The following is a 27,850-nucleotide window of genomic DNA, read 5'->3' as shown; positions in this document are numbered from 1 at the left end:
TTTGGCACCACAAATCAACAAAATAATAATAATAATAAAAAAAATCACAGTCAAATTAAATATTTAGACTGCGTTATCCTCCTGAAGGCACTCAACCTGTTCATTTGAATTACACAATCCTCAGATTAGTGTTCAGCATAAACAAAATATTTTTTTGTGAACAAGGGAAGGTAAATGGCAATATGGAAAAAAAATCCCCAGCCGAAATCAGTCATTTAAATTTTTGTTGTCAGTTATTTTACAAGTTAAATAACTGTGACAAATGCTCTTCACGGTTTACCAAAAATAATGGTAAAGCTTTTAAAGGTCTTGAATCACTGACTGTCCAAAACTTGCATGTTTTTAGTTTACAGCAGTCTCTCATACTGGAGTCCGAGTAATGGTAGACACGTTTTGGTTGCAAATGAGTTCTATGATTAAAGGTTCACTTGTGTAGGATTTAGTGCCATCTAGCTGTTGGTTTGCAGATTGCAACCAACTGATGACACCTCTCTTTCCAAGTGCGTAAGAGAGCCTACGTAGACCTCATTTCAAAAAATGAAATATAAAATGGCCACTTGACACTGGCTGCATAGATGTTCATGTTAAAATGCCTTATTTTACAGCAAAAATAAGTTTACAGCCTTTTTTTTTTGCTCAGCAACCAACACAGAGCAAAATTGTGCTTCAGGCCTCGTAAAGGTTCAAAACCTAATCATAAATATTAAATTACATTTCTGCTAATAGATTTCCTTAAACACGACACACTGGACCTTTCAACAAATCCTAACTGCCTTATTTTTTCATTTCTTTCAGTTTCACAAACAGTACCTTGTAGATTCAGATACAGAATATTTCTCTGTGCTACTTTTTACCCATATTAAGAAGATGCAAGAACAGACAAGAGGCCAAGATATTCGTGTGTTGATATCTTTATATTGAAATTCATGAAGTATACACAATGCATTCTACACTATTACAATTTCCACACGTTGATAATGGTTTTGTCGTTGGATGATAAAGCTACGTTTTGGCATTTAATTAACCAAACAGCAGTCAGACTGAGAAGCTTGGAGCAAAAAAAACAAAAAAAAAAAAAAAAAAAAAAACAAAAGAAACATTGTTATGGATTAAACTGGAGCACGGCAGCAGGTGGGGGTACAAGTAGGCAACATTAGTTATAGTTACAGAGTAGAAAATCATCAACAAAAGCTCGATATTCATGTTTGTTTTTAATGTTTGTTATGTACAACCCAGTGCCTTTAGAGCGATGGCCCTTTGTTTCTGCAAACCTCTGACATCACAAGCAGATTCTGGCCAATCAGACTCCATCTCCCAAGTTAGATTTACAGTAATAGTTAGTTTTAGGGCTGGCAACACAAATGAAGCTTTTATCAGTCTTATATGTTGAAGTATGACTAGAAGTTGAAATATTGTTTAACGCCCTTTTGAGTTGGCTAAATATGAAACACACACAAGCACTTAATAACCACCTCACCCCCCCCTCCCCTACCTGGACTGATTTATGGTGTTCAGCCTCTACGTTGACCTCTTATGACATTGCTCTGAAATCCCGCAACTGACGGCGTAACTCCTGCGACACTGATCCACACTTTAGGTGCAGAGTTACATGTTGGGACCGCTCATGTGTATGAGCTCTCACTGAACACTTCGATATTTAAATCTTCTCTGACCCGAATAACATCTGCTTTTCGCTCCAGACCGGAGCTAAATGCTCTGAGACGTGAATTTATCAAGGTACTGGAAAGGTTTCACAGTGTTTTTCTTTTTTTTTGCTCCGAGCCGGTTCGATAAAAGTCGATCAAATCCGGCGGATTTTTGTGAGATTTCTTTTGTGCCACGGTTATCCCGCTCAGCTCCATCCCAAAGGTGCTCCGCTGAGTCGAGAGCAGGCAGCCGGAAAAAAATACAAGTTTCCGTCATGTTCCTGGACGCTTTGGTGCACCTGGACAGTAACAATGTAACTGTGGCAGGCCAGTGACGTTGAGGGATTAGGTTGTGAGCTAAGAAAAGTCCAATTAGAAGTCTACCATCAGTTTCTACCAAAGAAGATTTTTATGACAAACTCTGACCTTGTGACTGTAATTTCTTACATCATGTAGCATTTTCCCATCACACACTCTTGCCTCATCCAGTAGTTTTCAGAAACTAAAGTCAGGCAAAGAATAATTGTTACATGTCCTTTTGTTACATCTTGATGGGTTTAAACATTTTAAACAGACTTTTGCTGTTTTTTTTTCTGCACCATCTTCTATTTTAACAAGCAATAATAAAGTGGCCAGTGTTCGGTCAGTCGTGGATTTATATAAATGTAGCCTGTGTGTAGTCTGAGGGTCAGAGTGGTAAAACTAATCACGAAGATCTGACTGAGTCTTGAGGACTAAATCGGCTCTGCCGCGCTGCTCGACCGAGCATTTAAACCCTGCCGGTGGAGGTCAGAGGTCTCACAGCAGCTGGTGCCACCGAGAGGGGGAGACGCGTTTTAAAGGTGTGTTTAAGTGCAGCGGGACGTACGACGTTGTGTGTGTGCGCGGGGGTTTTCCATTTTGACTTTACGCCTCTTCTAAACAGTGCGTCAGGCTCCTATCAAACATTGCGCCGCTCTGGGTTTCGACCAGCGCAGAGGTTTGAATGGTTTGGAGCTTTTTAAGTTTCTTTGTGCTGAAAGATCCAAACCAAACAAACCTCAAGCATTTCTCTTTTTTGTGTGTTTGAAATTTGACTGCTGTTGGGTTTCTCAACAGCTCCTAAGCTTTACCGTAAATCACACATTCACATCCACCAGTATCACTGGTATCAACCTTCAGATCAAGGCTTTGTCAGCAAACTTCTCTTTAGCATATAAACATTTGAACATTAAAGGAAACAAGACAATCAGGAAAAACTTTTTTTTCCCCCCCATACATGCATGCACACACTCATAACCTTAGTGCTTTTTCTTTCCCTTGGGCTTCCACACACTCCCTGTTACTATCTTTTATAAACACGTCATTTCAGTCGATTATTTATACGTTCAAACTTTTAGTTTTTTTCCTCAATCGCACGTGAACACATACACCTGACAACAAAAATACATGCGCACTTAACACACACACTCACACACACACATCCTCTTTACATAAGCACATTCGTGAACGTACATAGAAAAAGAAAAGTATTGTTCAACGTAAATTAGAAAAAGCTCAGTTCTGAAAAGGCGTCTATTTGCTCTCGTACCGAGAAAAAAAAAGAAAAAAAAACTTTACAGGGACTGGTTGTTTTTTGTGCCAGTAGTTTAGAGAGGGGGGGGGAGCAAACAGAGCGGTAAGGAAAGGACGGAGTGTTTTCTTCTCTATCCTGTGAGGACAGTTACAGTTCTGATGTCCTTACCTTCCTTCTGTGGGCCTTTAATATCAGCAGTACAAAGACAGAACTCAAAGAAGCGTTTCTCTTTTTTTTTTTTTTTTCCCTAAAGGTTGTCTTTCTGTGACCGGTGGAAGCACATTGTCTCTGAGGGGAGGAGTGGTACTTCATCTTATGTTTTCAACCCCTTCTCATCAGCGTCTTGTTGGCTGTAGTCATTCGGGGCGGAGAGGGAGGGAGGGAATTAGATCGGGAGAGGAGGAGGGGGGGGACGAGGGGAAACACAAGGACAATTCGGATAAGGTGAACAAGTCGCACAGTCCGTAGCAAAGATGATCCGGGGATTTAACGGTTAATGTTCATGTTAAAGTTATGGCCCGATGGGTTACGTTAGGGGTCCAGAGGTTTCAGTGTGATGAGTTGCACTGAGCTCCACACACGGTCTGGTTAAAACTATGTGGATGGGGAGGGTGGGGAGGGGGGGTTATTGGGTTAGGTGGTCTCCTTGCCCTGGGTCCCAGTGACGGTCTTGATGGAGCTGAGCGTTCGGTTGAACCAGGTCTTCTTGGCGGCCTGCACCTCGTTGAGAGCCAGCCCCAGATGGTGCTCCAGGTCCTGATTGAAGAAGAAATTAAAATGCTATTAATGGCGGCGTTTTTCTTCTATTTCCACCACTCAGTCAGCAGCTGCCCACCACTCTAAGAGACGCCATTAATCATCCCAGATCCTCTTCTTCTGTCCTCTTTGTTGCAGCCAATCAGAAACATTCATGCGTCGTAAACAGTTTATTTTTGTCGGTACTTCTTCAAACGCATCGAGCTTCAGATTTTATCTGAGAAATCAGAACTCCGCCACAAAAAATTAAACTGAGCTTAATGACAGGAAATGGCAGCAACTATTTTTACAGATTTGGATCGCTTTGCTAACTGTGTTAAACTTAAACCCACCAGTAACTCTGACATCTGCTGCCCTGTCTTCAGTGTTGTGCTTGTTGGGTTTGATAAAGCCACTAGAGCAGAAATATGGCTTTACTTTTCGTTTCTGTCACATAAAAGGAGGTAGCCCAGAAATAAAGAAATAATTATCCCTCAACATTCAATATTTATACAACTGGAGTGAATAGAACCTCCAGTCACATTATAAAGCCAACAATACTCTTCCAATTACAATGTCTTTGATCTGCTCTTATGAGCTGGTAAATAGAGAGTTTAATGTGTCACCAAGGCCGGTGTAGCAGTCCCTGCTCCAGGCCTGTTTGATTATTTGCTCCTGCAGAAAGTCAGAGGAGTCGTGATGACAGCTAGTCACATTGAGTCGTGACTCTCTGCGGCTACGACTGACCTCTCTGAAGCTGCGTGTCCACGTACCTGGATTTTGCACTCAGCCTCCACCAGCTGCAGCTTGGTCTGGGCCAGTTCCAGCTCCATCTCCCTCAGCTGGTTCTTCAAACCCTCTTTCTCCTCATCGGTCTCCTCGGATGCCCCGGAAGGCGCCGTGGTCACGGCGGCCCGCACACGACCCTCTTTGTTGAAAAGGCTGCTGCACTTCTCGCAGCCTTCAACTTTGGACTAAAGACGGGGGAGAGGCAGAGAGACAACAGAAGAGGTTAGTGGACCTAAAACGAAGCGACAGCTGACCTTAAGGATTTTTAGTTAATACAGTTGATTCACTTGAGCAGAAGAGGTGCAATAAAAGAACATAGAGTGACGCCAGATGAAAGTATAAATAGAGGTTTGATAATATATGGGGCAGCAATGATTGCCAGCACTGTACATAAAAGTGACTGCACCCTCTTTATTATGACTATAGACACGTGAGCAAGAAAAAAAATTTAGATGTATAAAATCCAAGAAGAAAAATGTCTAAACCAAATGCAGAGATTTACGATTATGTTATTCCGCGAAGTGCTCCAGCTGTCCTCTGGCAGCAAATGTGACTTTTTTTTTTTCCTTATAATTCGAGAACAGAGCTGTGTTTAGTTAGTGAAGGACAGCGGCTCATTAGCGAAGAAGCCGTACAAGCCAACTGTGTGTTTCCTCTTCTCTGAGAGCTGCATTCCACCTTGATATTTGGTGAAAGAGCTCTTTTTGGGGGCTCTTGTATCTGCTGGGCCATTACTGGGCAGACAGCAACAGAAAACAAACAGAGCCAACCTGACTATACTGCTACACTCAACCCCTTTTAGGAACTTTAACCAACACCCAGTTTCTGTATGTTGATTCATTTAAGTGCTTCTCTTGTTCTGGGAGAACGAAGTCTATTTCGCCTCAGGCAAGATCGTTCTCACTTCACTTTCTCTTTCTACGTTTGGCTCGTGGCTAGCAGACTAGCAGGCTGACTCCTCTGAGGTTATTCTGCACAGATTAGTGCCTGAGTTTACAGCGGTAAGTAGCGCAGTCTGCAGCCCTTTACAAGGCCGTGTGCCTTAGTGACACCGTCGCCTGTGTTGGTGGATATATTCCATCAAATTAATATTTTATCAAAATATTACATTTCCTAAGGATTAAACTGTCAAGTGACAATAAAGCTGAAGAGTAATTACACGGAACGTTTCTAGCCTCATCGCTGCAGAAGTGGATGAATTAATGAAGAGTGCTTGAGCTGCAAACGCTGTCACTTTAAATACAGTTTTTGGAGGAGCACAATGTCAGGATGTTATTTGAAATGTCTAATTAAAACGTACAATTATCTGTTATGCACCGCGTGTCAGTGTTACAACTGCATCCGCTGACAGTTTATTGAAATTCTGAACCATTATTATTAAATTAGAGGAAAAAAAATCGAGTAGAATTTGCAGGCGTTTACCTCCACGCACACAAGTGTGCAGACACAAACACACACACACAGCTGCTTCCTTTGCAGCCCTCACAGATCTTTCTGCCAAAATGGCCTTCCTCCCGGCTACAGTCTAAACTAACATTTCACAAGTGTTGGAAGTCAGGTGTGCGTGGCTCCCTGGCCCTGCTCCTCATTCTTTCCCAAAAACTTTGATTTCGCTGCCAGAACAGACAATGTGATGGCAACACGTTTCTCCAGGCACCTGCCAGCTCAGGGGTGAAAGGTCAAAACTGCTCTGTCCGTTTCAGGATTGGTTGGATTTTTCCACTCTGATGCTGGTTTCCACAGCCGTTCACACCTTGATAGCGGAGTCTCTGGTCATTAATGTTTCGGTTGAGGGCCATTTATTGGGCGAGGAGACAAGATCAAAAAAGATTCCTCCAACTACAGACTATGTCATGTGAATTTCAGGTTGGCGACTCAGATATGTCCCTATTAAAACCCCAACTCCTCGCTAGTGTTAGGACAGTAGAAGCTATTTGGATGAATGGAGAACCACCTTCAAGGAACCCTTGAATTCGCCTGTTTCTTGGGTACACCATGACCTCAGTGATGGAGAACCTTCACAGACATGTTGCTGTGGTAACGACTAATATAACTTTGGCAGAAGTAGTAGACAATTAAAATCCTGATTATTCAGCAGGACAGAGCCTGGGTAATGGTGGTTTGAAATTAGAGGGTTGCAATTGCCACTGCATATAACCCAGTGGTGATATGACATCAATAACCATATTAGACATTTATTCCTGCATTTGCCATTAACGGTGTAGCTGTGTGCTTCTGGTCAACTCATAGCACTGTGTGTTAACTCACTCTGATTTTCTCCAGTTCTCCTCGAGTGGCGGTCTGTTGTTTCTCCAGTCGTTCGCTCAGCTGGGAGCAGATCTATAGGAAGCACAGAAACAGATGAAGATTAGAGGTTCGTTCAGTTTCTGACGAAACCGCGGCTCTGTTCAATCAACACGACGAGCGCTGGAGCCAATATGGCCGCTTCTAATTCGGGCGCACAGGCATTTTATTACACTTTGATTTGTCGGTAATAACATCACGGCTGAAACCATCATCAAGGCTAAAACACGATATATAAATAAAAACTGATAAAAAGCAAATAAGACATTATTTGCATTGCATGAAATCTATGTATTATTTGCTAGAAGCAGCTTTATCACCTATTAAAAAAATCCTGATATATATTCATTTTTGCTTAAAGCTGCAAACAAACGGAAGAAAACGCGATGTACCCGTATAACATTCAAACCACAGCACATTTTCTTTAAGGATTTCCACCTGCCATTACTGAACAAAACACAGCGCCCGAGCTCGAGGTAAATCAGCCCCCGTGGCCTTCATCCTCTTAACTGGAAGTCCATTAGCGGTGTCATAAGGTCATGTTACGGCAGGACTCACAGGATGTACATGTATAAGGAGCGTGAGCGTGCATCCTTACATATATCCTGTCTCTTTTACACCGCGCCTCCTCTTTCCCCTGTCACACACACACGCGCTGTGTACGCACAAACACAAACAGCTGTGCTGCAGCTCGAGGACGAACAAAGCAATCAATGTGACATGAGTCATCCTAACAGGTACATGGGTTCATCCCGCCTCTCTGTGGACGGCTTATCTCTTTATCTATTCCTGCTCTGTAGCATACACTCATCCTCCCACTTTAGAGATAACACTGAAGATCTAAGCACCTTCAGCCGAGCAGATGTCTTTCTCCTCCTGCATCAATCTTTTTCTCCCATCAACCTTTTTTTTTTTTTTTTTTTTACTGCATCTTTAGATTTCTATAGTGAACAGAAGAGTTATCCCCTCGTGTGCTCGCTGCCTTGGCCTTGCTCAGCATTTTTCTCGCCCCGTATTCTTTTCAAACTGACATTCCTCCATGGTTTCGCTCTTCACTGAGCGGATCAGCCTCGTCTAGGGGCTGCTCTGTCTTCCATCAGCCCCGTCCTCGTGTTGGTGGCAGGCATTTCGCTTTCTTTCAGATTCCTTCTATAATTAATAGAAGGCCTGAGAGGGACACGGTGAGGAGGACAGCGTGTTCTGATGGGATTTTCAGCCTATTTAAGATACCTATCAATCTAATAGTTATCATTGCGCCATCTGCGAGCCACCCGTCAAGGATTATATTGCTCATTTAAATTCAGGACGAACACGATAGTTGTTTCCATCGTTTTTCTTTTCTTTTTATTTTCTTTTTTTAACTCCAACTGTGTTGTTATTGTCTCCGACTGCTGAGTCTCGACACCCATGGGCCATTTCGGTTTCCATTTTTCTTCCATATTCTAATTTACGATCTCAGTCTCATTTATTCTAAACATCTTCACTTATAATAATAATAATAATAAATCCAGCAACTTTACTGTTTGAGGCTTTTCTTTCTCTTTAATAAAACATACATATAAATACATTAAGTATTCTCACAATGGGCATATCTGAGGATCATTTTCATCGCCGCATCATGCTTCGAAATTTATATGTAGCCGAGAGCTAAATACGCTACCTATATTTTCGCACAACGTCGTGTCCAGAGTTCCAATATTTTAAAGCTACGAGGAGTAAATGGAATATACTGCTAACAGGGCCTCAGAGACACGAGCAGCGTCACGTGTGCTGGCAGATATCTGGCTGGTGTGAGTGTAACTACACAAGCTCCACTCCAACAACAGGGATTACAGTGCACCACTTGACGCCGTTTTTAGCTTCACCATTAACAGACGTTTCTCTGTCCTCTTGCACTAGAGGGGCAATTAGCACACAAAGCTTTTTTGGCTCAAATCCCACAAAAAGAGACTCGGCATTCGCAGCCACCGAAATAGGGGAAATGCTATTTGAAGAATAATTTGAGTTATCTGGGTCGGAAAACAACGCAGGCTATTTCGGGGCATCCCTCAACATGTCAATCCCAGCGGATTGAACGCTGCTGTCCTCCCTCCGCTCTCCCCTCTGCAGACTTCTGTTCATTTCCTCCCTCTCTCTATCCATCACCCCTTCCTTCCTGTCATAAATCGAACTATTTTTGAAGAAGCCCCATTTTCACACTCGGCTCCGCTCAGCACAGCTCGGAGCGGCTGGCAGTCTCTCTGCTTTCACCCATAACTGAACGCACAAAGACACACAACCCATCAAATCCTGTCTCTTACATTACAAGGTCTTACTTTGGTTGTCCGATCTGCTGTCAGTATTTTTAGACTCAGGCAAATTTAAAGTCTGTTTTCTAAATTAGTCTTTCTGCTATTTCTGTCTGCCTCCGGGGAGGGAGGTGGGTTGTTGCGTGATGTCCCGCTGTCGACGGTGCTTGATCAGAGTAAGTTTATATTTAAGCAGTAAGTGACAAGATTGGATCAGAGGAGGAATTCACACAGACCACACTTAAAACGAGTCAAAGGCTGGGTTCAGTTCAGGGTCAGTTTGTAAAATTAGATCTTTCTGCTTCACATACCTGACAAATGAATGAAAAAAGTAAATTACTTTTTAAATATTTATGGCCACTGTTGCCACAGTAATGGCTTAATGTGAGTGTAGTTCTGAAAAGACAAAGCCAAATAAGGAAAGATAAACAGGGCAGAGGTGTTTAAAGGCTCCGTTCTCTGACAACCACAGTTTATGGCATATAAAATGCACGTATCGACTACCTTATAAGATACAGACAGACAAATAAATAAATATACAAAACTATTATTCACGGCAGGAAATTATATATGTGCAAAACTGATTAAAGGTACAAGCAGTGCAGTGATTGTGGGGTTGTGATGCCACTGTGAAGCTGCTTGGTTTGGTATGAAAAGATTGCAACAAGAAAACAGAGGTTCTCCCTTTAATTATTGTCGTGCTTTGAGAGATGTAAGTGTCGTAAAAAAAAAGAAAAAAAAAGACAAACATTCAAGCAGTGACTTATTGCTATGTGAAGACTGCCAGCTGCTGGCAGCTTTTGGTCTCTGAATCTTTATTCCATCCTGTTAAAACATTATGACTTGTTATTCTTTTCTTCAGTCTGCGGCCAAGTTCAGACTGTGACCATTTACAGTTCAATGCTTGGGTTGTTCCTCTGACTCTTCTCTATTCTAATTTTAATTATTAAGGTACATGAAACACATGAAACCAAAGGGAATAATGCTGCCAATATTTTGCCAATATTTGTGGAGTATGTGGAATGCCTGTAGTGATTCATCTCCAGGATACAAAATGCAAATACAAAAATACCCAAATATATGTTATTATGATAGTCTCTATACACGTTACATACCATCTTTTTTATTTTAATATTCCTTTACTTTTAATGATTTTTATCCTCATACTTTAATTATTTTCTTTCAATCATATATGTACACTTGTTATATTCTTAATATAGACATACACCGGTCAGCCACAACATTAAAACTGACAGGAGAAGTAAATCAAGTAAACCATCTTTTGACAATTCAGTGTTTTGCTGGGAAACTTTTTGACCTGGCATTCATGTGGTTGTTACTTGTACCACCCACCTAGATTAGACCAGGCACCCTCACCCCATAGCAACGACACTCCTTGATGGCAGCAGCCTGACACAGGCACACACACTGATTCAAAAAACATGAACGTCTATGTAGAATCGTACGCGGTGCTAGTTTCCTTGGAGTCACCAGCACCTCAACGTTTTGTCACTGAACAACAAGCTCAACTAATGGCAGCCACAGTCGATGATGTAAATAGAACCCATTTACACGGCAGAAACACCTCAGTAAAAACTCTCTGCATGCTTCTGTTAAGCAGCAGCTGTTTATTATCGAAGAACGTAGCACGCCTACGTGACCACACTTTTTTATTACATCCCATTTTATGAGTAAAATAATGTTTGGTTTATGAAGACAGAGAAAATGATTATGATCAGATTTTTTGGGCCATAGGCTAAAGGCTAAACTAAAAACTAATTCAGTGTTCACAATCAGCTTCAAGGAAACTGTGCCAGCGGTTTACAATTTCACTTCCCTAAAATGCACTTGTGGGGAAAGACACACACTTCAGAAACAGAAAATGGTCCAGTATATGCAAATTTAAAGAAATCAACGCTGCTGTTAAACTTTTCAGTTAAATTTCAGATATGTCGTACTGACCTGCTTGTATTCCCCAATAATAGAACCGTTCTTCTTGATCTCGGATTCAGACTTATCAAGCTCTCGTCTGCACATCTCCTTCAGCTGTGGAAAGAACACACAGACACACACGGACACCGTTAAGCTGCAGCATGGCAGGAGGACAAGAAGAGAAGCAGATTCAGAGACCCCCAGAGACCATGTGACTGCCTTGAATGCAAAGAAGACGGAGGAAGGTATCGGCAGACCTGAAGCTCAGGGCAATGTCACGCCCTCTACACAGCTTCTACTCCACACATAAATCACTCAGTGCTACACCTGCACAGTCAACAAGACAGGAGACGTTTGGAGGACAGCGCCGGACACACACGGGAACCGAGGGTGACGGGTCAGTCCTCTGCTTCGGAGAGATGCACTGAACTCGAGAAAATAACCATCAAAGAGCAGGACACAACCTTTGACATCGAAGGTTTGATTTTGTTGTGTCTTTATGGAATGATAGCAAATAAAGTCATTTGTTAAATAGTTTTCTAAACTATTCAAACATATGGAAAATTAATTCTCTTACGGGTCATCTTTATTCTGCAAAGCTCTCTGTGTATAATAAATTGACTTGAAAGCGTGTTTAAATGGGATGTAATGGGATTAGGTATGACTAGCTATGGTGTGATTTATACCTCTACCTCAGGAAATTTAAATTGCAGTCTTGTTTTAAAGAATATCTATAAAAGGGCACCTTGCCAGTTAAATCAGGTGATGCTGTTTTTGGTTTTGAATTAAACCCGGCAGCGTCTTGGCCTGACACATTAATATTGCATGCTAGTCTCCTTCTTAACCCAAGGCCAGGAGATTTGAGCAGCTTCTTTTACCAGTTCCCCCGCCTGAGAATTTCTGTTGCAGCACGGGCCATCCTACCATCTTTAACACTGTGATCTGAAGGAATAACATGTAAAATCTGGTCGAGTGTTTGAGTTGTCGCGGGCTCAGTTTTAATGCGGGGTTTTTGTTGGCTCTAACCTGTGCAGACTCCTCCTCCAGCCGTCTCTTCTCGTCCTCCGAGTCGACCAGTTTTTGTTTGGTCAGCAGCAACTCTTTATTCAGGGCGTCTGCCTTTTCCTCAGCCTAACACACACACACACACACACACACACACAGGACAAAATAACCCAGTATTGTAGAGGTCATTGAAAGTTACACTTGTCCTACTTTCCTCTGAGTTTTCTGTCTACTATTTTTTTTTTTCCAGGTAAGTCAAAACACACAAAGACACAACCATTTTGCGGCTGTGTGAATCGAGGCTCAGCGTAAACAAGCTCTTGCACAATTCTTGCTACATGCGTGATACACTTGCTTCTGTCAGACTAGTCACTTTTTAATGACAGACAGCCATACCCAATCAGACAAATGCATTCTCTTTCTGTGTGGCTTACGTTGTCGAGGTCTTTGCGCAGGGCGATCTTGCTGCTAACCAGTTCATGTGCCAAGTCATCGTTCTCCTGCTCCAAACGCATGTTGGCCTCTTGTAACCGACGGTTCTCCCGCTGGACGTTTTGGATGAGAGAGAAGAGAGGGAAGGGAGAGAACAGGAAAGACAGGTTGTCAAAAGAATAACAGAGAAAGGCAGATCAAAGAAGGAAAAAAAAAATGATGTTGACGGGGGAAAGAGAGAAACGGCGAAACAGAAGAGAAGTGAAGGGCGACGAAAGAGGAAGGAGAATGTAGAGAAAGAAGGGAAAAGGAGTTAATCATAAAGAGTTGTGAATGAATGTGTGAGTCCTGGCTCAGAAGTTTCCAGAGCAATGCAACAATAGACAGAAGGAGGTTGCGTAAAGCATAATTGCATAGTAGGAGCCGTCTGTAATGCTTAACAAGACATAACTTGTTTGTACATGATTAACAGAAATACAGGGTTACACTGAAAACTGATATACAAAACATGGCCAACAAAAAGTAGAAACACAGGATTTTACTTGTCCTCAGTATTAACTTGTCATATCAGTTGAGATATTTCACTTTTATGTCAGTTCTAAGTATAGCTGTCTAAGTCGTATGACATATAAATGTGTTCAGTAAAGTCTATATTGCAGACAATACACACATTCTCATGTTTTTTACTCATATATTCATGCTCCTCTGGAAAAGTAGCAAAAACCAGTAAAGAAGAGTCAAAGTGCTCAAATGTAAATGGATCTTTATGTATAATATGAGTGATTATTAAACCACATTAACCAGCTGTAATGGTGTGTATCATCTCTGTAATAGCAATAACTCAAACATGGCAAGAGGCCTCTATTGACACACACTAAACACATATTTGTGATTGATGACCTTCTACCGCACACAAGCAACGTGCTAACCTTGACATGCCTTATAGAAATCATAGTTAATGGCTTTGTTGGTGCGGTGTTGCTTTTATTACCGGAACAAGGACTATCAAGGTCTACAGCAAAAAAAATAAAAATAAATAGATTTACTTTGTACAGGTTAATATGATGCACCAGTTAAAATGCACTGATGTAGCTACACAGTCATCAATCAACATCAAAACTTTGCATAAATATGAAATTAGAAATTATATTATTACAAATCAAAATAACAAATAGTTCTCGGGATTCTGTTTCTGCAGCATTTCAGAAAAAATTGGTGCAACTGTTTAAGAAGACAAGCCGAGACAAAAAATGAAGCTGCCACGCTTATTGTGATCCGGATACGTGTGCATATGTCTACCTCGTATCTCTCGATGGGGGCCTCCTGTTGCTCCTGCTGCTCCCGCATGGTGTGGTACTCCTTCTCAAATTTCTTCAGCTTCTTCTGGCTGATCTGTTGAGCAGCGAGAGCCAAAAAAACAAATGTTTGGTTATCACGAAACGTGATGAGGAAAGGAAATGCGTACTAGCCCGCTAGTCTTTGGCGGCTGCGCTTAAGGAGGCTGCCAGGGGACAGTTTTTCCCAATCTTCCGTATACGGGGACACAAGATTTTCAATCTTTACTTGACGGAGGCTTTTGTGAGTCCAGTCCAACGTTTGAATAACATGTAATAGAACATATGAAGTGATTATTGCCCAGTTTGCTTCTGATTAACTTGCACAACTTGCAGTTTAGCTCAATCAAAATTTAAAAAAATAATAATAATAGTAACAGCACAGCTTGTCAAAGGAAGAAACACAGCAAGCTGTGTGTGGTGCACACAACTGTTCAAGAACATTGCCATAAGTCATTGTTTTCCATCAAAGTTGCACTAATACTGGTATTGTCTACGCTGAATACCTCATGCATGCTCAAAACAAGAGCGTGAACTCCTAAGATAATGACGTCGATGAAAAGCTAATTGCAGTCAGAAGTTAATGAACCTGGAGACATGTCAAACATGATTAGAACTGTTGATTAGAATTTGAGACTTAAATCTTCTGTGTTTACGACCCACAAAAAGCATTCTGCCGCGGACGAGGACTCAGAAGACACTTGTTAATTTGCATAACGCTGTAAGAAGGGCTTTAAATTCTGTTTAGATATTAATGAGTACACAGTTACACAAAGTACGTTAATGGAGACGGAGATGATTTAGCACACTGCAGACACTTTCCCTAGAAGTTTATTATTACAAATAATGCCAGGGTGGCTGCTCCGTTAAAAAAAAAGCTTGTTGGGAGCTGAATGATGCAGCAGGATGATGACTATAAATATGGGAGTCCATCTCCGTGCCAGAACAGCTTCAAGCGAAGAAAATCTGCCATTTGGAAGAAACCTCAGGGCAGACTTGAAACCCACAGGGATACCGCGCAACAACCTCAAGACAGGTGTTCAAACCAAATGTCCTCAGAATATGTATATTACCTCGTCTGATCCGCAGCTACTACCAAAGGCACATCATTAAATCTCAAGGCTTACTTAGTTTCTGCATTAGCACCGGAAGAATTTAATGAGTGCCTTCAACACTTACGCGTGTTTAGAAGTTCAGTCACGTTGTGTGTGTTTATGCTTATGATTTAGATGAGGATCAGATCCTAGTTTATAGCCAAGTAAGGCATAAAAACTGTTAAAAGTAACTGATCTATTTCCTTATCATGGACTAGGATGTAATATCAGGTATCAGGTATTACACACTACTACGGTTTCCTTATAGTTTCTCAGTTACTCTTCTGTGGATTTTTAATGTGTCCACTTAAGGCGGCACAATCAGTGCAATGTTGTCTGTGCACATTTGCCTCCATTCAATCCAATCAGGTTTAGTATTATACTACAGTATATACCTGATGATCCATACACCCTGAGCATTTATCACCTAATGATGTGGCACAACAAGAATAGCATAATGTGCGCCTGCACGCGTGCCGTTGCAATGTGTTCTGTAAATGGGAGAAAGGAAAGAAAAGGTACACAAGGTCATTCGGGGCAGGAGTTGCCTCATCCATCACTTTCTCATTGTTTTTTCACCTTCTCTCTCACAGCCTTGACAGACAGCTGGGTCTCCAGAAGCTACTACTACTACTACTAAGAAAAGCAATTAAGGGCACAGAGTGGAGCATCCAGGGCCTCTTCAACCACACCCGTGATTTATACACATCAGTTATTGGAATTTATAATATAAACTTTGATCCATTAGAAATTAGCAAACATGCAGTACAGTCTGTATTTTCCCCCCTTTTCAAAATTCTAAGCTTTGAAACTGAAAAACAACAACAACGGGAAAAAAACCTATTTCATCAACTGGCAACTTGATATAATACTGCAGAAAGAAAAATGAGACTTAACTCCCAGATGTCCAGCACATTAGTATAATGACCTGATTCTTTACCACTAACTAGATCATTTCCACTTTTCTTTAATTAACTGTAATTCCATCACAATGCAGAAGAAGTAGGGGAAGTAGGGGAAGAATGAGAGTGCTTTTGCGCCATTTTTCATTCTGATTCTGATATGTATAAAAAATGTCTAATCAGTCAAAGATTTTACGACCCCCCCTGCAGTAGCTTCGTGGACCCTCTAGGGGTCACAGACTCATGATCTAAAATTATGATTATAATTTACCTAATATTAATATCATAGTGCTGTTGCTGTTAATTTTAAAGATATCACATAACAAATCTGTGATGAAACTGAGTAAAGTTGCAAAATCCGTGGCCCAATCAGGACGGAGCATCATCAGTCAACGAGGGCACCGCTAATCTGATCAGATAATCCCTCTGTAGTGACATCCACGCTGCAGATTAGCCTACCTTCACTCACATTTAATTTACAGCTCCAAAATCACAGTAGTCACACCAAGGTCACCGAGGTGCCAAATTACTTTGTGGAATGATTTTTCTCTTGCCCCATAATGAGTTACAAGTAACTTGTCAAAGCAGGCTGCAGTAAATGAGGGTTTTGATATACGTCTTGGATGTATTTAATTCACAGCAGTGCAGAGAGAAATTAGGAAGCATCAACTAGAAAATCTTCATTTTTGTAGTGGTTATTCCTACCACCTGAGAGGCATCAGCAGTCCGTCTCATGATTTATAGTCAGAAGTGATGCCCACAAGATGGGTATTGAAACTTCTTCAAAAATTCTTTTTGACGAAGCTGCTGCCCACCTGTCTAACTGAAAGGCAAAAAGTTCAAATCTCTCTCCATGCTGGCTCCTTTACAGAGTTTGTGCTAATAAATATCTCACACCAAAGTTACCTTGAAAGTCAGTTCCTCTAAACTAGGCCAGACTGTTCAAAACAGGACAGGACACAGGTGTGAGTGTGTGTGTTAAAAATACAGGAAAAGAGAAGCCTGTGCTCTTTTAATCTGTTAAACCTGTGATAAGGTTCAACACTGCCCCCTACTGGTAACTGAGCAGCACTGACGGTTGCAGAGACTAATGTAATAAAAATGTCCATTTCTATTTTTGACTCAGAGATGCTGACTTGTTTGCCATATTCCATCCACACATTCAAAAAGGCCTTAAACTGCTCTCAATTAACAGTGAACTGAACATGAACTGAGACACGAGAGGCTGAATAACCGTAGCCACTTAACGTTAACATGAAACAAAGACTCTTGCTTTCTGCTCTGAACTCACCTTCATGCTACAGGCCAGCTCCATCAGCTTCTTTGCATTTTCCTCAGAGCGGTACCTCTTTGGAACTGGGACACGAAAGAATTTGAGTGCTCCCTCGAAGTCCGTTTGGATTAGATCGTCTTTTGATGTCTGATAACAATAATAATAAAAAAAAAAAGTATGTCAGGACTAGATTTATATTATCCAAGCCAAGCGTTCTTGTCAAGTTAAGATTAATTTCCTTTGTGTAACATGAACAAACGCAATTATTAAGACAGTTTTGGTTTGGTAAAAAAAACAAATATGACAGCTATGATAAAGAACAGGCTTGTGAGAAACCACATAAAGTCTACAAATCAATCTCAAACAAAAGTTGCTCCAAAGGGTTTTTTTTTTTTTTTTTTTTTATAGTTGAAACACTATTCTGGCAGAACTCCCCTTCAACAAAAAACATGTGCGCTGCTTTCGGCGCAGACCAGTGGGGTGACAGTGTGCATGTGTCTCACCTGCTCTCATGTGCCAACGTGTGAACTCTTTCCAAAGCTCCTGTTGGCACAAGCTCTCCGTTTCTGTTTCTACTCAGAGCTGTCTGTGCTTTTGTGTGTGTGTGCGTGTTTGGATTCATTTTTGTGCAGTTTAGCTCACCTTCAGAAGCGCCAAGGCAACATTGAAGATCACACTAATGCCCTGAGGAAAAAAGATTAAAATTGTAAAACTGTAATTGATTTACAGATATTTTTGACATCAGTGGACACACAATACTGAATAATCACAATTTATGATTATTTAACAATAAAACAGAGTAATATTTAAACTGAATACATAATGAGCGCCTGATATTATTGCGGTAGTTGATGCTAATCCCATTAGCAACCTTCCTTTGAATATTTGGAAAAGCACAGTATCTGATGCCCTTCTATGCAGATGATTTGTTAGTACTGTCAAAGGGGGTAATTTTAAACCCCTCTACTGGATCTTGCAGACAGTTGCTTAGCTTGCACCGTCATCGAGGTCAATCTACAGCTTAGTCCAAAGGTTGCGTGTGATTTGAAGCAGGTTTTTGTGATTCTGTTAATAGTTTGCAAAATCTTGAACAGTCTCCCAGTTCCTGCTGTCGAGGTGCGTCATTACGGCATCACACCACGCTCATTATAGCAACGGCATTATTCAGCTGATTTACGAGACACGGGTCTCATGAGGCGGAAAAAGTATGTTTGCGTCAAGACAGAATAATGCTGTTATTAAATAAACGTCAAATGTAAATTAGAGTGAACAAACCCAACATCTGAGCGTTTGTGTTTTTATTACCCACCTCGCACAGTAGCAGGTCAATTATATGGAAGACCATGTAAAGAGGGAACTTGGCCGTGAAGAGGGTGAGGAACCACTGAGAGGCGTACATATGAGCCTCCAGACCCACATTCAGGAAATGGTTGTACAGGTCTGGTATATATTCCTGGTAAAAAACAGAAGGAAGGGAATGTACGTACGAAGAGAAGGAAAACAAATTAAACGAAGGCGACGTGACAAAATGAATATAGAGGACGCAAATATTAATTAATTAAAAAAATGAGATGGATTGAATCAAGAGATGCAGTAAAGAAAAGAATAAATACAAAAGTATTTGGGGGAAAGCAAACAAGGGCATAGCAGAGAACATCAGGATCAACACGGTCATTGGGAACAAAAAGTAGAACTGGTGAGTAAAAGCCAAACAGCACTTATTGTGTGCGAACATCGTGAACTAGTAAGATGCACGTTCGGGAAAAGCACGTCAGATCTACAAATGCAAAACACGAACCTGCATGAGTCTCTCAAGCTGGAAGAACTTGCAGTGTAGATCCTCAAAGTTCTGCTTGAAAAGGTCCCTGAGCCCGTAATCAAACATGATCTTAACCAGCACGCTGAAAGCTTGCTCCTCTGGCATCTGAGGGAGGCCAAGGGATGGAGTAATCAGTGCTTCTTACCGGCTCAAATCATGATACAGGTTTCACATGAAGTTAAAATACCCCATAAATATAAGATAAAAAGCTGCACATTAAATAAAGCCATTTAATTTTGTTACTTTGCACACATCCCTCCTTGTCTCATTATCTTTTCTAAACTAAGACAATAGACAATATTTATCCACTAGGTGGCAATGCTGGTGTTTCTCCGGCCCGCAGGGCTGCTTAAAAGCAAGCCACACTATGTCAATACAGTATTGTTGTCTATCACTAATACAAATAAAAAAATAAATTCAGCTTTTGTAAGAGCATGTCATGCCTATTGTCTAGGATCTGAGGAATGGTAGATATTTAAACAACCCAAGCCCATCCCCAGGTCTTGCAGTTCGTCAAAAAAAAAAAAAAAAAAAAAAAAAAAAAAAAAACCTACAGGTGTCCTATGAAAACAAAACAGTCCCTCTCCTGCCCTGACATTGTTTGAAAAGCTTTGATTCTCTTCAGCAACCTGCTGGTTTGTCAACTCACGTGCAGCAGCAGCACCGCGGCCAAGAAGGACTGTCCCTGGCAGTAGCCAATCTCTTCATCGTAAACAGAGTAAGCCTGAAGGAAAGGACAAAAGAAAACACAGCTGATAAGTTGTACCATAAATGACAGCATTTAAGTAACAATGGAGGTGATTTTTTTTTTTCTTGGAAAAAGATGAAGTAGTCTTGGAAAACAGCCCGGGGGGAAAAACATATATAGATCGGTCATAACATTAAAACCAATGTCAGGAAAAGTAAATAACATTGAGCATATTGTGACAATTCAATTCTGCTGGGAAACTTCTGGACCTGGTGTTCATGTGGATGTTATTTAGACTTGTACCACCCACCTAGACCAGACCAGGTCCCCCGACCCCACAGCGATGACACTCCTTGATGGGAGCAGGATGCAGCCAGACACAAGCACACACCTTTAAAAGGACCATGTCCCTTCTCTCATGAGTCAGAATTATTTGGGAGGCACAAGGGAGACCTACACAATATTAGGAAGGTGGTCTTAATGTTGTGGCTGATCGGTGTATATGCTGCCGATCACATGAAACAGTTTTGTCTTTATTGTGAACTGCATAAGCACTGGCAGTACCTAAAAGCCGTGAAGAAAAATGTAGCTTAAGAAAGGACCTAGAGAAAGTCCAGCTGAAGTGAGGGATGGAAGAATTATAATGAGTAGAGTAGCCTGTTAGAGAAAGAAACAGGAGAGCAAGGAAAGGGGCCGAGGTTTGAGAGAAATGCTGGTTATCGATGAAATAAAGGGGAGAACGAGGAAAGTGGCTGTCGTGGCCTACTGGTCCACAAACACAAATAATGGGACAAAGCGTGGATCAATCCGTACACACGCGGGGAAGGGAGGGCCCACTGAATTATTCAAACACACCTGAGGAGGTGCTTGTCTGGGAAGAGATGGATGCCCTCACCTGAGTTATACATAATGAATGAAATGAAACTGAAAACTGTGAACACAATGCAGTCAGGCCCTTCGTGACAGATTACGGAGCCGCGGTTTGAAATGTACGCGTGTACCTGCGCGTTCATTCTCGGGGGGACGCGGAGCGATGACACCCGAAGACTGTAGCATTTGGTCGTACCGAGTGCGCGGTGCGGAGCGAGAGTCAGCCGAGAGCCGCTCTGATTATAGTCGGGTTTAGCGTGCGTTCGATTGGGAGCTTGTTTTGCTTTTTCCAGACGTCGTGAACTTGCTGAACCACCCAGCAACAGAATAGCAGTGTTAATTAATCAACAGTTCATTTTAGTGCCGGCAACTCGCTACTGCTCCACAAACTTTGCAATCAAGAGCTACTGTAGAGCGAGTCATTTACATAGTAATTATACTTTATTCTAGGGAAACGTGACCTAATTGCAGTGGAGATTGCCGTAATTTCGAGGTGGTTCTCGCCGTTAAGGCTGCTACTACCGAGCGAACTAATGTTTATGCATCATCACAATAGGTTAAGAAATATCATAAATGCAGCTTTCTAAGCACAGATACTTCATTAGTGGCCATGAGGCTGCAAAAATCATGGCTGTAACAAATCAAATTAAAAAAATGAATAAATAAAATCCCGAGATGGAGATTGTGTTGAATTAATTAATCACATCTATCCGCTCTGACAGAATAAGTAATTCATATACTTACTAATGTTTTACATGGCCATTTTGTATATCAGACAAATTTTAACTTGCCCTTTAGAGGCGTCATAATATCACTTTCAAATAGTCCTGGAACCAGATTCGATGCGCATAGATAAAAATATACCGCGCTGTGTAAATTTAAGTGTGATGGCAGTCATTGTGAGACGGAACGGAGGAGAGATTGAAGCCGAGTGTTTCTGCATTTGCGCCACAAAATGATTCACACCTCATTTGGCAAACAGCTGTTCGACACTGTGTGACTTCACTTTTATGGCCGCCCGCGTAACGCAACGCGTTGGCTTCACACGCAAAATGTGTGGGTTTTTTTTTTGCGTCCAAACCTTGCAGATCTTGTACAGTGAATCTTGTCCGTCTCCTCCAGTGTCTTTGAAGTAGTCGTGAGCCGGGAATGTCCTGTTGATGTCCCTGGTGATGGCGCTGTCCTGAGGCGACTCCTAAAAGTGAGACAAAAGGAGGAGAGGAAGAAAAGGTCAAGGTGAGTGAGAGACGGACTCGATAATCAACGAGGCAGTCGGATAAATCTCTGTGAAAAGAGAAATTCCACAGAGACCCAGCAGTGGTCAGTGTTCCACAGTCCCACACATTGCAAGAATAACTGATCGGGGCCAAGTTAATAAGCAGTGGCACAGTGTGTTCCCTTCTATTGTACAGAGTGTCCACATCTCTGTCTCTCTATTTGTCTGTTTCTGTCCATTCATGTTCTAATTTTAATCAGCTGCAGAATGTAACAAGCAATTCCTATGCTGCCAAAGTTTAGATACAACTAGCAACATTCAGCTGTGACAAACAGTGGAGAAAAAAAAAGAGCAGCAATCAACAATCTGAATAATAACTACAGAAAGAGGTTTTGTATATAGAGAGGGACAGCTGGATGATTTTGACAGTGTGTTAGGACGACGGTGGGATGTATAAACAACAGTATGTGCACAAGAAAGAAACGTTTTACAAAAAAGTAGCTGTGACTCGAGGAGTGGAGGTTTTTTGTTCCATGCATCTCCTTCCGTCAAAATGATTGTGATCCCAATTTGTCCAGAGTGGTGCCACAGGAAGAAAACAAACTACTTATTACCAGGAATGCTAGCGAGGCGTGTCAGCTTTGAGCTAAATGCTTATTCCATGTACTGTTAACGTGCAGATGTTAAGACTTGAAGCCAAGTTATCATGGTTGAGCTAATGCGCAAGAGGACAAGTTAAAGGAAAGTCCTCCTCTCGGGACCATAAATTCACATCCAAACTGACATGATCTGTCTGTGTTCCGTAGCTGCTGAGACCGAGACAACATAGCACTAGAGCTAAACCACTACCATGGCTAGGAAATGAAGTGGATTAGGCAGAACTGTTCAGGGTTAGGACACAATGACGAAAATATAATCTGGTATTCACTTGAATGAAACATACATATGTGCTACATACATAAGCCTGCGGCAACAAACTTCTTGGGGAGATCCCTCCAAGATGATGACATTAGAAACACTTCCCACACAGGTCAGTTTATACTGCAGCATAAACTAGTCTTCCTCTCAAAGATTAATCACCCCTCATTTCATTATTAACGATCAGCGTGCTTGGAACAAACAGCCTTTTAATAAGTAATGGTACTCTAAGATGCCTCGTCACTACACAACAAATAAAGATATCTTTATGCAGCATTTGGAGGCAAAGTGGGTGTGAAGTTTATTCCTTGCAGCTTGGCACTGGGATCCTTCTCTCACACCATCGGCGGGTAATGAGGCAGGCGGAGAGGTTCTCGTTCGGTCGGGGGAAAAATGAATTCTTACCGAGTACGTACAGGAACAAACGAACATAATTAACGTAAAGTAAAGGCGCACGGCAGAGAAAACCCCTTCGTTTCAGCGACCAGGGCTCATTTTGCTGCTAATTTTACCTGCTTGTTCTCTCTTGTTACTGTACTCATTAAGTCCCTCCTTCCCCCCTTTTCCGTGGTCTCTGTTCCAACTTCCACAGAGGAAGAGAGTGAAGCAAAAATAATGCTATTACTACTATTAGAAGAAATGCAGGAAGAAAGGGATATGTAAACAAAGCAAGCTAATGGGGATCAGAGACCAAAAACAGCAATCCAGTCCACAACCTACACCACACCCTGTTAGCCATGGTAACTGTATCTATGTGTGCGCTATTGTATTGCTACATTGTGGGGATAAGAAATCTAAGAAACCCAGATTTCTTACTTTCTGAGAAACCTTCAAAGCAAAGAGATGTTTAAGGGTTATTGTAAGAATTAGTTGGAAGTAAAGGTTATAGTTGAGGGTATGGTTGGGGTAAGAGACCTGGGAATGCATTATGTCAACGAGTGTCCTCACAATTAAGGTTTATACGTTTATGTGTACATACATGTTACTACACATTTTGGGGACTTTAGAGTTATTTCATACAGGGGAGGGGGTCTATTCCTTAGTTGTGACATCGTTGAAACTATTAGTTAATCTTGTTTGCAATCGTATACCAACTATTGCAGTTATTTCCCGAGGAATGAAATTTGGGATTACACAACAATTTGAGGCTTGTCAAATTGAAGAACTGACGCTTTTATTTATTGTTCATGATAACAAAGATTTGGAAATTTGATTTGAAGCTGTGCTCTTGAGCTCCGGGAAGTTTTGATTGGCACTGGGACAAATTACACTTTTTTTTTTTCTTTTAAAGCTTTTAGAATATCATAGCACTGATGTGTTCTGTTCTTTCCAGCAGACCTGGAAGGACCTCGCAGTAAAGAGTGGCAGTAACATTCAACCAGATTGAACTCATGTCTCAAGGCTGCTGAAAAAGGCGCACACATGCACTCCTCAGACCTTCAATCACAGGGACAGCCACCGGCGCTGATGCGTTTTAGAGCACAGGCGCGGAGATGCCGCATCCAGCGTGAAGGGCACATTACACCGAGCTAGTCTCTCAGTGAAAGATAACGATCCATGTTTACACAAGCACCACTTAGCTATACTTATCTGAAGTGCTGAGAGCATATACAAAGACCTTTGACACAGCCAATTAGCTTCCTCCCCGTCTGTTCGGTTAAAGAGAGGTTCAAAATGAGGGTAGCGTGAGAGGGGAGAGAAAACATATCCAGTGTCTAATGTTAGTGTACGGAAGCACGACAGCGATTTAAAGCAAAAGTAAAAAAGAACAAGGAGGGAATGTGAATAAGAGAGGAAGAATGTATGGAAATCTTAAAAAGACAAAATGACTAAAATAAACATTAATAGTGTCTCTCTCTAATTGAAAGATTCTTTATGGGGTTAGGGTTATGGTCAGACCACCGGTTGATTCCACATTTTTCCAAAGCACTTGGGAGGTAGGTGGTTTCAAGCATCTTGGATGGCTTCAGGGTTTATGTGTTGTCTACTTTCTGACCCGCCGTGTAATCCCAGCCTTACTGGGCAATTAGACATCAGGGACGGCTGTATTATTTGATTTTTAAGGTTCTGGCTGTATGTTTGGAGGTAGAACACGCTTTATCGATTCCCTCATCAATCCCTCCTGTGAATTTTTGGTCTAGAAGAAGAAGGCGGTTGCGGTTTCGTGTAAACAAACGGCAATTTTGTTGAGTTTCTAAACAAGAGATAAGAGCTCGTGTAGGAAAACAAGGAAATTGGTCACTGCATCCTCACTAGCACTGCTCTGCTGAGACTCAGCGATGGCTGTCCTGACCGAAGAACACATGGCACTCTCAGTATTTAATGCTCCAAAAATGCTTCATCATGTTGGTGGTGTTGCCACGTTTACTCGAAATTACGGTGCTGCATAAGCTGCACGTTGCGCTGTTACAGTCCCTTCTGGTGAGGAGAAGCCACATTGAATAATGTGCTTTGAGTAAAGATCCTTCTTCTTTCGTTTTATGGCGGTCGGTAAACAACTTTTAGGTGCATTACCGTCACCATCTGGACTGGGATGTAAAGAATCAGCATGAAAAGCATCGATAAAGGGAATCGATAAGCATGAAGGCTAATGAGACTGATGATTGATTGGAACCAGTTCTTTTAAAGAATCAGCTATCAATGCCCATCCCTAATGAACACAAACTTTCCAAATGAGAATAATCTAGATATTCAGAGACTGATGCTGAGAAACTCATCCATGCATTTATTATGACCATGCACTTCTCTTTTTGTGGCCCTCCCAACCAAAACTATTCATAGATTGAAACATATTCAGTATGCAGCTGCACAAAATTTAACAAGGACAAAAACAGCATTGCATTATTCCAGTCGTCTCAAACTTCGAATGGCTACCCTTATCTTTCAGAATGTAAATTAAAATCTTCCTGCTGGTATACAAAGCTCTTAATCGTGCGGCTCCCCTAGTACATTTAAGAGGTTTTCTTAGCAGTGATGATTTATTTCATGAAGCAATCGCTTTTGCTTTTTTTTTTTTACATTGGGTCTATTGTCTATATATATATATATATAGATATATATATATATATATATAGATATATAGATATATGAAGTGCGAGTATGTTTTTATGTGATGACCACTGTTTATTCACATAAAGCTGCTTTGGTATGAAATGTGCCAAAGAGTACACGGTATTCTGTCGTTAAGTAATAATAATGTCAACATTATCATAAGAAGTTTGATGTTTGTAACCAAGAGGAGACATTCTATTTTTGAGATATGGATCCCGTCAACTAGTCAAAAGCCAACAATTACACTCGCTGTACAAAATTCCATCTATTTTCTTGAGCATGTGCAGCAGTGACAACAAAGAACTGCATCAGCTATAGCTGCTCATGCTCATCGGCCCATTTCTTTTTTAAACTACGCTTGCGTCAAAGTACTGTCTGCAGGTCATCGACAAGTAACTGTCAGAGTGGTACCGCAGGGAGATCAAAGGACACCTATAAACCGAGTTGAAACCAAGGAACAAAACATGTTCTAACAGAACTACAATATCTCTTCACTGGGGGTGGCCCAAAAATGGCCGAGCGGCCGAGCATGTAGGTGTGCGCGCTTTTTATGTGTGCGCCTAAAGCGAGGAATAAAGTACCAGAGTAGGGCTTCCGTGAGAAGGGTGAATGGCTAGCCCTCTATTGTTTATGTCCCTGATTTTCTCTGACTCAACACAATGGCTGACATGACATTCTGTTATTCTTTCTCTGCTCCTAAAGGACCCTGCTGAGATGCCAAGAGAACACGGAGTGATACTTATCAAGCTCGCAACAAACCCTAACCCAAATTAAACCATAACCCAAAGCACAACACAGACCTACAACTGTATTACTTCACTGGATTTTTTTTAAAATAAGTCTGACAACATTAATAAGCATGTTAGAAATATATATATGATATATTTTAGCTATTTCCTTCAAAGAAATGGAATCAGCTGATGCTCAAGTTACCCATAGAGCTGTTTCCTCACCTTAGAGCCATGCATCATTAAATTTTAATAATCTGTCTCATGCCCTACTTTTGTGCCATTTGTGCACTAGTATACTGCTTCAGTAAAACATAGAGGGGAAAATGTGAATCTCATTAGAACAGAGATGACAAAGGAAGAAGCTACGTAATTCACCACAAGCTAAATTCGGTGTCAAAGAGTATTATTTTCAAATTGAAAATAATACCATCGCAGTTTGGCCAACGTGCACATTTAGCAGGCTGCCACACATCTGGTGCTGCTGTACTGTAGTGTTTACAACCTATTAACCAATCAGCAATTTATTTTTATCCAGGAAGATCTGACATTTGATTCGTGGAAACTGAAAATAAAATGTAGACTTGATACTTCCACTGGTATTTCCCTTTCTTGCAGCCATACACATGAACAGACCTACCCTGCAGCACAATTAGCTCATGGTCATTTGAATATGTTGAGATAACATTTATTTGCTCAGTACATATACATAACATGTACATCTCACGAAGCCATATAGGCTAGAAAGCATCGCATCAAGAAAACTCTCCAATCACATTTGATCATTCCAACATTTCATTAAAATCACAATTTCAACACCCTTGGCGTATCGAATATATCACATGCTTTGTCATGATTCGACACGGTAAATGCTTCACTTCTTTTCCATCGGAAACTCACAAAGGCCCCCATTGTTTGCAATATTCAACATTTATTGAGGACAAAATCAAATGTCGAGCAAAATTCCTGCGTTCGCAATCGTTTCAGACCAAGGTTTAGTTACAGTGGTCGGTGTTGTCTTGTGCGATATGTGATGATAATCTTTTTTCTTGGAAAAGCTGGAACATGAATCAGCCGTTAGTGGTGTTGCCGGGATCTTGATAATTATTAGGGAAGGAATAATTCTCTCAATAAAGTTCTGTTCTACATTTGGCCCTAATCTTAGCCTATTAGCTTATTAGGCTACATACTTGTACGGGGAAAAGTACATCGCTAAAAACATCTTCTGTGCTGTGGAAATGGGTCAGACGCGCTCACAAACGTGGAAAAGT

General features: G+C 41.3%; 1 protein-coding gene across 3 annotated transcripts in view; it reads right to left on the bottom strand.

Moving 5' to 3' along the window:
* Positions 1–895: 895 nt before the first annotated feature.
* The window catches only part of LOC124996255 (rab GTPase-activating protein 1), a 68,106-nt gene continuing 41,151 nt past the window's right edge, over positions 896–27,850 (bottom strand). For all 3 annotated transcript variants that reach the window (XM_047569081.1, XM_047569082.1, XM_047569084.1), the window contains 13 exons: positions 21,748–21,861; positions 19,758–19,832; positions 19,088–19,213; positions 18,599–18,742; positions 17,932–17,973; positions 17,308–17,436; positions 13,986–14,078; positions 12,689–12,799; positions 12,276–12,380; positions 11,280–11,363; positions 6,994–7,065; positions 4,710–4,910; positions 896–3,957 (listed from right to left, as the gene is read on the bottom strand). In XM_047569081.1, the coding sequence (XP_047425037.1) occupies positions 3,835–3,957; positions 4,710–4,910; positions 6,994–7,065; positions 11,280–11,363; positions 12,276–12,380; positions 12,689–12,799; positions 13,986–14,078; positions 17,308–17,436; positions 17,932–17,973; positions 18,599–18,742; positions 19,088–19,213; positions 19,758–19,832; positions 21,748–21,861 (1,419 nt within the window). In that variant the 3' untranslated portion in view covers positions 896–3,834. The remainder of the gene's footprint in view (positions 3,958–4,709; positions 4,911–6,993; positions 7,066–11,279; positions 11,364–12,275; positions 12,381–12,688; positions 12,800–13,985; positions 14,079–17,307; positions 17,437–17,931; positions 17,974–18,598; positions 18,743–19,087; positions 19,214–19,757; positions 19,833–21,747; positions 21,862–27,850) is intronic.

Source organism: Mugil cephalus, chromosome 19 (genome assembly GCF_022458985.1).
Source record: "Mugil cephalus isolate CIBA_MC_2020 chromosome 19, CIBA_Mcephalus_1.1, whole genome shotgun sequence".
Lineage (NCBI taxonomy): Eukaryota > Metazoa > Chordata > Actinopteri > Mugiliformes > Mugilidae > Mugil > Mugil cephalus.
The sequence above is the reverse complement of the archived record's forward strand: the minus strand, read 5'-3'. Positions and strand labels throughout refer to the sequence as shown.